The 12,306-nt window shown below is 39.8% G+C and overlaps 1 protein-coding gene across 2 annotated transcripts in view; it reads left to right on the plus strand.

The window, feature by feature from the left end:
• Positions 1–12,306, plus strand: part of CWF19L2 (CWF19 like cell cycle control factor 2) — a 130,328-nt gene that overhangs the window by 69,526 nt on the left and 48,496 nt on the right. For both annotated transcript variants that reach the window (XM_054973362.1, XM_054973361.1), the window contains exons 11-12: positions 9,154–9,279; positions 10,044–10,181. In XM_054973362.1, the coding sequence (XP_054829337.1) occupies positions 9,154–9,279; positions 10,044–10,181 (264 nt within the window). The remainder of the gene's footprint in view (positions 1–9,153; positions 9,280–10,043; positions 10,182–12,306) is intronic.

Below are 12,306 nucleotides of genomic sequence, written 5' to 3' on the forward strand. Positions count from 1 at the left end.
CCTGACTTTTCTGTGTGCATTTGTGTGGTGCAGTGCAGTGTTCCCTTTTTCTGCACACCCCATTAGTGCCCTTTAGTTTTCTTTTGTGCGCCTCTGCAGCCTGTGCCAGTGACTGGGTGGTGTTTTGAGGGGCTCTGGTACTCTGACTCACACCTGCATGGGGTTGCTCCACTGTCTCCGCTGTGCACACCATCAGTGCAAACACTGTTTTATTTTATTTTCATTCCCTTTCCAGCTGGGGACAGTGTCTGGTGGAGGTGGTTTGGGGGGGGGCAGATGTCTGGTTGCCCCTAGGGCCGTGCGGGTGGGCACAAGTGGGTGCCGCAGGGAGGGGTGGCCAGACTCCCCGCCTCGAGTTGGGAGGCAGTGGGATGCCTCCCCGAGCCTGCCTGTAAGTAATGGGGGTCCATCACTTCAAATGGAGGCATAAGGCAATTGCCATTGATGGCTCCATTTGGGACTTTCCTGGGGGTACCAGCTTTGGGGCTCTATAACTTGGAGATCTGTATTACAATCTTCATGAAACTTGGAGGATGGCTGGAGAAGAGCCTACTGAAAACTCCCTGCGAGTTTGGGCTCTCTGAACATGAAGGGGGCCGTCCTGGGCCCCCTCGAACTGGTTCGGAAATTGGGTGAGTTTGTTAAGTTCATGTTCTGTGTTCTGTAGAAATTGACGAACCTCGTGGTTCGGGTTTTTTTCGTTCTGTGCCCATCTCTATACAGCAAAGAAAACAAGAAAATAAATATGCTTTAAAGGTGGTTAGGGTGGTGTGTTTGCTTGAGACATGAATCTTGGCCAATGAATCTAACTTCTATATGGAGAGGCCCTACTAGAAACTGTGACCCAGGAGTCTGTGTCTAGCAGATTTTTGTATTTTTACCCTTGAGCAGAAGATATCCCCTTTGCTCCTACTTAGTAACTAACAAACTGCCCAAAGCTCTCCTGTGGATGAAGAACTAGTAATGCAGTTGTTTGAATTTAGGCTAATCCTTTGAAGCCTATTTATTTATTTACGTGATTTATAGTCCGCCTTTCTCACTGACACTGAAGGCGGATTACACAGTGTAAGTCAGTGCAGTCAGAAGGATGAGACATCCAGTAGGCAGTGTAATAGGACTGGATTGCAGAAATCTGAAACAGAGCAGAAATATTCTAATATGTTACTTGATTATATATTAGAATATATAATTTATTAAACAATGTAGAAAATGTCTTACATAAGTAGAAAACAATACAGTGGGAGCAAACAGATAATATATACTGTACTCAGTAGTATAGTCCGCAGACCATTATCAAAGTTCTTTCCTGAACCACTCTGTTGTCATTTATCCTTGTAACATGCCACCCTGAACAATTCAGTTTTCCACAGTTTGCAGGATGACAAGACGTGTGGGAGCCTTCCCAGGCAGGCTGTGTCACAAAGTGGGGAGCACCACAGAGAATCCACGTGTACAGGTAGTTGTTGTTGTTGCCCATTTGCTTGCTGGTTCCTGCAGAAGCCCTGCTTAAAGGAATGAAGCTGCCATGGCGGAGCATTGGAGGAGAGGCAGTCCTGCAGATATGAGGGTTTATGGCCATGAAGGGCGTTGTTTTTGATAGCTAGCACTTTAAATTGAACCTGGTAACTGATGGGTAACCAATGGAGTGATCGCAGAATGGGTGTGACATTATTCTGCAGCATTACAACATGCTGCCCTAATTGTTCATTAAATAATGTAGTCTTTATTGTTGGCTTCCTTAATTCAGGATAACAGAACATTTATACCGCCCCAAAAGCAATGTTAGATATTTGTCAGTGTTGACAAGAGACTTCATATCATAGAGTTTAGTGAATGGATAAGTGCATGTAAATATGCAACTCAATACAGTATCTTGAATGAACAGACATCTAGTAGCAGATGGGTTGTGGCCTGTATACCCCCACTGCAAATGTTTTCCAGCTCATCACAATTTCTAATACCAGCCAGTCCTTTTGGTTGAATCTCATCTGACACACACATTTGGTACTGTTCCTTCAGTAAACCTGGATTTGTGTTTTTACTAGCTTATTTGTTCATAGTAAATGAAGAATGTCTGTGTGTCAGAGAAGCACTGTTTGCTGGTACAGTATTTTTTATTGAGCTGTGGCAGTGTTTTCCAAATTTCTGCTAATGAGGGATTTTTTTTGTGACCTGAACATTCTAAGAGTGTAAGAGGAGAAAACCGTGAAATCCTAGCAGAGTTACTCCAGTCTAAGCCCATTGATTTCAGTGGGCTTAAACTGGAGTAACTCTGCTTAGGATAGTTTAGCATGTTTTTTTTTTCAGGAGTTGTCATTCTGAGCATGCCTCCTGATTGGAAGGATGCAAGCTTAGAATAGTGATTCATATTGAGATGCAGTAGGCAAATTCCTAATAGAGTAAGTAATTTCTCCAAAGTTTTGCATCAGAAGTAACTGAACAGTCCAATCACACCTGATCCATAAATGTGGCAGGATTTACCGACCCCAGCAAGGCTGATTAGAAGGACGCAGGACCCAAACAGAAGTCAGGAAGCAATATAGTGGGCAGCATTCTCTGTGAACAGGGTGGTTTGGTCTCATGATCTTTAATAATTGAATGTTCTTATCGCTCATAGTGCCCAATTTGGGAACTATTGAGACAGGGACACATTGTGTTGGATGTATAGCAAGGAATTGTGGGGAAATGCCTCAGGATGGCACCCCATCTAATAAATCTCGGGGTGGGCTTGTCCCATTTCCATTTTTCATTAAGCATTGACAACATCTAGCAGAACGTCAGAGTATTCTTGCTAACTTGCATTTATTGAAATATATTTATGTTCTGCCTTTGGATTCATATTGATTCACAAGATGGCTGAGAGTAAATCCAGTGAAGAATAATGATGATGATGATGATATCCCAGAATAGGAAGCTGAGCAAAAATGGTCTGCTACACATGGGATATTTTGCAATCTGAAGCTTGAAGATAGTTCTTAACCTAGAAAACATCAGTTTTTTTGCACATCTTGTTACTGTCCTCTTAGGCACACCCAATGCAAGGAGGTATGAAGTCAACATTTTCAGCCCATTTTGAAAAAAATCGTAAGCATAGATTAATTAAGCATGAATTGGTTACATCCCTTGAATCAGCGTGATGCAATTAGGAAGGTTTTAGATTTTGAAAAGTCATTATAAAAGGAGTTCATCAGTATAAACAGTGTGCCTAATTGGTGTTCTAAGGTTCATTAGTCAATGGTCTCCAAAATGTAAAGAAAACATTTTTTAATGAAAGTAATTACACAGTTTTAAGATGAGTAATTAAGATGCATTCCTGTATGTGTTAGATGAAGATGTTTGGCTTTCAGCCAGTGCATCTGGAGTGTCGGATGATCTTTCAATTAAACTGCACAGCTTGTACCATGTGCATTCCTGAAGTATGTTTGGCTGATGGCAGCTTGACAGCTGATGCCAGTGAAAATCATTAGGTGGGCAACAACTTGTTCTCCTTTTACTGCATCAGCCAGGCTTAAGGCCTTGGTGACATTTGTGGCCTAAAAAGAACCAACTTATGATTCCCTGTCCGGAGGTAATTCATACTTGCCAAGTGCAGCTATGCCAGTGCTTATTTACATGTATATTTTAAAGACACCTTGAAATGTGGAAGAAACTCTTTTGCATAATACAGGATTCTTGGCTGGCTAGCAGCCTGGATATGAGTGATGTAGCTGATTAGCTTGAGCTGAAGTGAAGAACTTGCTGAAAGCCGATACGATCACAAAAAGCATTTGACAAGAAATGAAAAATAGGTTGCGACGACAGAGTTGTTAACTTCTCTTTTCAACCACTGTTTATTTGTTTCTCTTTTAAAATAGTTTATATTGTGCCTTTTCACATGTAGAAAGCCTTCAAGGTCTCTTAAAAAGAAAAAAAATCAAGTACAAAAACTAAAAATAATAACCCACCCCCTGTTAAAGTAAAGCCAGCAAATTAATCAAAGAGTGCCAAATACAGCCATCTACAAGATACACCGGATACACAAACATGTTTCAACCTAGTGCTGAAGAAAAGTAAATTTTGATGGTGCGCAAGTATCTCTGGGAAAGGAATTCCACATACAGGGCCCCAGCAAGAGAAGGCTTCCCTACAACCTGCTAATAAACCATTAAAAGGCTAGTATCGAGAGCTTTCTTGGATTTTCCTAGACCAATTTACCACTACCCAGCTGACCACTGACTTTGGTCTTCACTGGATCTTAAGATCTGCAACTATGCAGTTATAGGCATGAAGCTGTCTACTGGCTCCTTCTGCGTGAACTTAGCCCTGTTCCATATGCCCTCGCTAACAGTGTTCTGCAGGTGGATCTCCAGGACAGGGACTTCACAGTGGTGGCAGCTAGATTGTGGACTGCTTTCCCTCATGGGGCATGTCCCCGCCTTTTTAGTTTTTCTTTTGACAAGCTTTGGTTTAAATAAGCTTTAATTATAATAGTTCTAATGATGACTCAGTGCTTAAGGTCTTGTTGGTTTATTTATCCGGCTCAGTATAATAAAAAAGGCAGACGTTCTGAATCCTTTTTTTGTAGATAGGAGATCTAAATATGTGGATGCAAATAGTATATTTTATTCCTGAGAACCTAGCTGTTAAGGGTATCAGAGTTAGTTTCTTTATCTAAACGTTATGCATCATTTATAACACTTTTGTGATACCATGCCTAGATTAATTTCTTTTGGCTCTCTGTGGAGAACTGTGTCTAGCCTTGCATCATCTTTGAGCTCATGCAATATGCATCTGCTCATTGACTCTGCAATATTTTTAGAAATGGATTTTTTCCCCATTTCTTTGTGGCCAGCTATGTCACCCCCCACGTTTTTGATGGAAGGACTCTTGCAATTTTTATCATTTATTTTAGCTGTTAAGCGTTGAGCAGCAGTTCCAGTTTAATAGTTGGCGCACTCAAATTATCAGTCTGCTGTCAACTCCTTTTGCTCAGCTGCTCCAGAGTCAACTAGTGGCTACTCTTCAAATTAAACTGTGGGTTATAGGAGAGCTCTTTCATTTTCTCCTGTTCAATAATGGAACAGTTTGCCTCTCTTGGGAGGCAGCATCACGATTGTATTTTACTTAACATGCTATCGTTAGAGACTCTGATTTTTGTTTTCTAAGGTTTTGAAGTGGTGCATTAATCGGCGAGAGAGAACTGTGCTGTACAGTCTCAGATTATTCAGTTCACTTGGGAGGATATAGACAATAATCAGCTATTTGGAAAATCAAAGAGACTATACATTTATGTGATCTGGACAACATACAAAGCAAATAGATGACCAGAACTCGAATAATGTGTTCTAGTGTTAGTAGTATGACTAGATCAGTGGTTTGCAAATTGAGAGATACCCTGGGGTGAGTTCTTTTCCCTTCAGTGCTGTTGCCCACTGCTTCCTATTTTAAACTGTTTTTTTATGTTGCATCAGTGCAGTCCATGACTAGGAGCACAGTAGAAACCCTATTAACTGTGGTTTGCACATTCACTTGAAAACATGGTTTCAGTGTTTGGTTTATTAAGGAAACTGGTTTGCAACATAGTAAATTTGTTTGCATCGATGGATGTGCAATACAAAACCATAATTAACACTCTGGAGGCAATTGCTGTAGAGAGAATGTGAAGGAAAGTGAAAGGGAATAGACATTTCAGAAGCTTGGCTCACAGGTTGGAAATTGTGGTTTGCTGTCATTGCATCTGATATGTTTGCACTTTATTCAGCGGTGTAGTTGAATTAATGGCACATTGATTCTGTTGCACTTGATGTTCAGCCTTGTAGCTGATTCAAGGATTGTTTTATACTTCTGATAACAGGCTCAAAAGAGAACCCGGTACTTCTTTCCTTTTGAAGTGAAAGAGGTGTACTAAGTGATTGGGTTGATAGTGGAGAAGTTGACATAATATAGTGCTAGCTTGTATTACTGTTTTGCATACATATTCTTTTCTATATAGACAGCAAAAAAATCAGCAAAATACCTAACTTTTATAGAGAAAGGAAGAGTCTCCTTGATATGTCCCTTTTATATACTCTGAATCTTTGCATTTTCTCATGTATATTTATGCATATAGTTTCAAATTTTTGTTGTCTGACCCTATATACTTACTAATATACTTAAGTTAACCCTACATCTGTGTGAGTGTGTCTCACCTCTGGAGAGTTGCCATTTTGGAGTTTAATTTCTAGCATTATAAGGTGTTTTTCATATATCTCCAGTCAAATAGGAAGTATTAAAGGGATGTTTTAAAAGTCCATCAAAAGTGAAAGACTTTAAATTGGATAATTCCTTCTCCTGAGAAGATGCACTTCACTTTCTTGTCAGCAGAAGTGATTGCTGGGGAACGTTACCAGAGAAGACAAACGTGTGTAGACTTTTTATTTGAAAACCAAGCAAAACAAAAATGTATCATCCCGAAAGGACAGTGTGTGTACCAGGGCTTTTTTTTCTGGAAAAAGAGGCGGTGGGACTCTCAAGAGGGAAATGAGGGAGAAACACATGGGCCCCCTTACAAAATGGCCATTTCCTCCAGGGGAACTGATCTCTGTCTGGAGATCAGGGGGGCGGAGCCACCAGACACGAGAGGTGCCGGAACTCCGTTCCACTGCGTTCCTGCTGAAAAAAAGCCCATTCTAATGTCACTCTACATGTTCTATTACATTAAGTTTACCTTTTAGCAGTTAGTAGTTTATTCTCTTTGAGGAACTGCCTGCTTTAAAGGGTGTGGCCTGCTCTAGAGATTAGGCAAACAAAATTTGATTGGAGACATTTTGCACTGAAAGAAGAGACACTACCTTTCTGTGCCAGTTTTTTGTTTGGCATTGAGCAGTGGAGCTTTGTAAGTAGTGAGACTACTTCCGTTTTCTTTTTTAAGGGATTGATTTTGCAGTGTTTAGGTCTGTAAATAAAAGTTTAAATTAAACCAGGGCAAGGGAAGTTGGCAGACTCCTAGATACCATCTTGAATTTCTAGTTCAACAGGCAATCTGGTTTCTGGGATTTTTCCAACCTTACATTAAGCTTGTAGCATTTAAAATTAATCCTTGTCTGTCAGTTCAGTTTAATTTTGTTAGGAGTAATTCCTTTCTTTAGCAGCTTAATTCTGTGACTACTAGGAGTCAGTAATGCTGCCTAATTGGACTCTATAAATAATTGAGATGGATTTTAGACCTGGTTTATTATTAATAATAATACTTCATGTTGCATTTATAATTATAATCAGTTAAATTGCACTTCCTGAATATTCAAAGGAATTTGCAGTCATCCTAGTGTTACCAGGTCCCTTTGCCTCCCGTGGGAGGTAGAGGCTTGAAACTTATCATTTTGCTGGGCCCACGATCCTCCTCATGACCTTCCCTGTGCCGGCACAATGATGTCACTTCTGGGAAGTGACATCATCACACTGGTGCGGGGGCCCACTGAAAAGCACAGGCGTGCACTCGGGGCAGTGCAATGATGTCAGTCCCAGGAGTGACATTGGCATGCTTCCCCAGAAGTGCGCCCAGGAGGCCCGTTCCCGTGCCTCCCCCCCACCCCCGCTGGCCAGGTAATGGGGAAATGGCATCCCTAAGTTATCTCTCTATATATAAATGCCATATACATATATAATTGTCATTATGCAATAATCGTTTCTGTCTCATTGTGAGATAGTTTTGATCTTGTTGGACAATAGTTGCTATCTCATTGTGAAACACTATTTTACCCATGCTTATGGAAAGTTCTGCACACTTGCAGCCCAATCCTCATGCATTAGGTTGAACTCAGAAGTCCTGTGGCACCTTAGGGAGTGGACTTCTATTAAGTACTCTCTCTTTGGAGTTGTCCCAGTGTTGGGAAAGGGCCAGATAATGGCTTTAGGACCCTTTTGGGTGGAGGAAAAAGAATTAAGAATAAAGGTTTGGTTTTAAAAAGGTTTCTCAAGGTAAAATCTCTGCTGAATTAAGAAGGAGCTAGATCATTTGGTTATTAAAATATGTACATCTTGATTTTTCTTTTTGTCCCTTTATCCATTATATTTGTGTAGGTTTTCCTGAAGAATATAATTAAACCCATAGAGCCCTGATGCTTTCATAACTACAAAACTTTCTTGCTTTCTGTTGATGCTTTCAGGGATAAGCTGTCATTATGGGTAGGATGAGCAGATGTGAGGCAGACACATTGTTTATTTATCTGAAAGTGGCTTCAGATTGAGATTTATATAGGTGTTTATCAACCTTGACAAAGTCTATTTTAATATGCCCAATTTTGATGACATTCCCCTTATTAGAGCTAATTTAATCAATTAAAATACAACGAGCTGCTGCTTTCTAATTACTAAGCAAGAAGCTTAGACACAGCCCCTCTAATTTTGTTTTATCATTTCTTTTTCCCTACAAATTTAAAAATAATCTCCCCACTCCCTGACATCTCATTGCTTAGGTCTGATGCAGAAGGAACTCTGGATCGCTGCCAACCATGGTTTAAAAATTAGAAGCCAGTTCTGGGAATATATACTTCCTCCTCCCTTCTCCAGAGTTAACTTTCCCTTTTCAGCTTTAATAATATTTCACAATACTTCAGAGCCAGTGTGGGGTAGTGGCTAGCCACTACTGACTAGGATCTGGGCGTCTCAGGTTCAATTCCCTTCTCTGCCATGGATACTTGCTTGGGTGACCTTGGATCCATCACATACTGTCAGCCTAATCTACCCCACAGGGCTGTTGTGAGGAAAGATGGAGGAGAGTAGAATGATGTAAGCCACTTTGGGTCCCTGTTGGGTATAATGGCAGGATATAAATGAAGTTAAAACAAATCATAGCCTGGTTCTCTAATATTCGTGTTTGCAAAACCACTACAAGCTATCAGTTCATATTTTGGTTTATTTAGGAACCATGATTAATTTGCCTTCAATGAAGGCGCAGGATTATACATCTAAAGGATACTGTTTGTATGGGGATAGCTGTCTCCATGAAGAATTTCATTTTGGTTAGCTTGTTTTCATTAGTTCTCTTATAAATACATACACACACTTTGTATTTTAGAAAACATTTGTGGACTTTTAAAATGAATGTATTACAAACATCTGTTTTAGTGCTTTTAATATTTCCTGTATTTGTTTACTTTGTTATATTTTAAAACCTCTTTTTGAACATTAATATAGACAACAGGCGCCCAAGAAGACTATGATGTGATTCTTGTGAGAACTGATAAATCAGGTGGAACCTGGCCTGTGAATGCTCCAGGAGGAGCGATGCAACCAAAGGAAGGAAGGAGGAAGAGACAGACGGTGGGTCTTTACATCATAAGTATAAATTCTTAATTTGCAGCTTATTAGAATATAGTTCCTAAGTGACCTTTGGGAATGTATGTGGTGGGAACAGAGCAACATGTAACACGAATTCCAAAAACAATGTAAGAGAGCTACTAGAATGCTGTGATATATTATGGAAAACTGTAGCTCTGTTCACAGTTCTTTACTTAAGGCTCCTATTGATTTTTGAATGTATTCCAGAGGAAGAACAGGGAAAGACTGAATTCTAAATTATTGACCTCTAACCAATTGTATTCTTTTGAATACAGAATGGGGGGTCACAGTGCAAACAGTAGTTGTAAAGATGGTGTGTTTGCTGGTTCCTGTCTTTAATTTGTGGCTGGTATGATTGACAGCTGATCCAACAATAGGTGTGGAGACAGCGTTCCTCTGTCTTTTCCCTTTGACTCTTGTCTGAAGTTGTAAGAGTTGCACAGTAGTCTGTTTTGCAAAAATATCGATTAGCGCTGTTTGCCCAGTTACAGAAGTACCTGCTTATGGTACCTTTCCTGATTAAACTCATCTTGAATAGCTTTGGCCACAGACCTATTCTGTTACGTGCAATAAACAAGAAATCAGAAAGCTAATCTGAATTCCCTTTTGTATCAGTTTTGGGCTTGTTGCAGAAATCCGGGTGTCTGTAAAATTCAAAGTTTGGCCCTTCTTGTAGACTGTTTTTTAAAAAAGAGACTTGACACTCATACCAAATTAATATTTGTTTTCTTGGTGTTCACTTTCAGATTGCTACTCACATGGATAAGGAAAGGGTCAGATATTTTCAGGATGATGATAATCTGAGCCTGACAGATTTGGTCAGGAATGAAAAAATGAGAACAGCAGAGGATCAAAATAAGCTTTTCATGAGAATGGCTTCAAAGGTAAGGCCTGATGTGTCTGAATTTATATTAAAGCTGAAAGAACATTTCCCTTATTTAAAAAAAATAAAAAACCTTTCAACTTTCTGAAAAGAAGTTCAGTTTGGCATATAATGTTCCAAGGTGTCTTGAGGCTTTTACATGGATATTTTAAGACTGTCTGTGGAAAACTAGCAGAGCGACTGATGTATTCAACTATAGGTTTTTCATTTATTAACTAATATGCAAAGGTACTTCATTTGTATGTGCATGCTGATGAATCTTCTGCTTCCTCTTGTAGTTGGTGAGACGTAAACGCAGTATCTTTCTGACAACGCCATCCTCCTTGATTTTGTTCTGGATTTTCCTGTGGTGATGGTTTTGTAGTTATGTTTTGTTGAACTTTCGAGTTACTTGGAAGTTTATCAGATTCCTCAATGACCAGATCTATAATAGTAGGCTAATTTCCTCTAAAGACAATCGTTCACCTTTGCCCATCTTAGCCTTCAGTGTACAGCTACAGCTGATTGTTGGGTTGTGCTAGGGTATGCATAGAGCTAGATCTGGAGATGTAGCCAGAAATCTGCGTGAACTAATTATGTATGATAGAACATTTCCTAAAATCTTGCATAATTTAGAAGGGTTCAGAAGCAAATGCGAATAAGATGTCCTGTGTCTAGAATGTCTTTACAATACTGGCCTGCAGGAATATTTATTTAAATTTAAAGTTATACTGGGCTTTCTTATTTATATCAGATCTTATTTGCTAGCTCAAGCTTGCATTTTAATACATTAAAGTCTCTGTTTTCCAATTTCTGTTGTCCTAACTATTAATATATGCAGTATTTCTTTTTCTTCTAGCAATTTGATAATTGGAATCTGTTACCGTAAAAAATCCAGATGTGAGACTGTCAAATTGAAACTATGAAAGATGTTGGGTTGAGTCCAAAAGGAATGGATTTTTGCTACTTTCCCCATCATACTACATTCAGGAGGGAGCAGTATGAAATGGAGAAGTGTGGAGGGTTTTTTTGTTCTGTTTAAACCAGCTCCCCTCCCAAATTACTTTCCTCTCCCTGAGGTTCAAAGTATGTATTTGCAAGGGCATACTTTCCTTTGAAATCCTGCACATGAGGAGGGTAGTAGCTTGAGAAGTGTGGGATACAGCAAGGTGTAGTGGTTAGAGTGTCAGACTAGTCCTGGGGAGAGCTGAATCCACATCCCCATTCATCCATAAGTTCATTGGGTACCCTTGAACCAGTTACATGTTCTCTGTCTCTGACTTCCACCTCATAGGTTATTTATTACTATAAAATGTATTTATTATACACATACCTTGAGCCAGTCACCATCTCTTAAGAGCCCCGTGGTGCAGAGTGGTAAACTGCAGTACTGCAGCCCAAGCTTTGCTCACAACCTGAGTTTGATCCTGGTGGAAGCCGGGTTCAGGTAGCCGGCTCAAGGTTGACTCAGCCTTCCATCCTTCTGAGGTCGGTAAAATGAGTACCCAGTTTCCTGGGGGTAAAGTGTAGATGACTGGGGAAGGCAATGGCAAACCACCCCATAAAAAGTCTGCCAGGAAAATGTCGTGATGCGACATCCCCCCATGGGTCAGTAATGACTTGGTGCTTGCACAGGGGACTACCTTTACCTTAATATGTATTTAATCACCTTGCTCTTTATATATATTTTTAAATAGCCTTAAGGAAAACATAATTATGGTGTTACATTGAGTCATATCATTGGGTAATTTTCATTCCTACACCTTCGGTTGTGGATTGTCCACTTTGGGTTTGTTCTGTAAGTACCGGGGCAGCCTCTTTTTGGTTTGGTTCTAGGTTCTCGATAGTAGATTGGGGAAGTCCCAGTCTGCTAATTCTGGAGATGGTTGGAGACATACCTAATGGTTTGAAGAGGAGGGAAATGTCAACTTTGGTCCTCAGGTACCAAGATAAGGAAAAACATGAGACTACTTCAGTGTTAATTAACATCATAAGATGGCTAGCATATTTATACAGTACTTCATTACTTTGTATTTGGCTTTCTGGTATTTTAACTTGAAAGTAATCTTGAAAAATAGAAGTTGAAAGTTTGTCCCCCATAAAAGTTAAGACTCCTATTTTATTCTCACTACCACGACTCCTTCTGA

The sequence above is a fragment of the Eublepharis macularius genome, chromosome 3, assembly GCF_028583425.1.
Source record: "Eublepharis macularius isolate TG4126 chromosome 3, MPM_Emac_v1.0, whole genome shotgun sequence".
Classification (NCBI taxonomy): domain Eukaryota; kingdom Metazoa; phylum Chordata; class Lepidosauria; order Squamata; family Eublepharidae; genus Eublepharis; species Eublepharis macularius.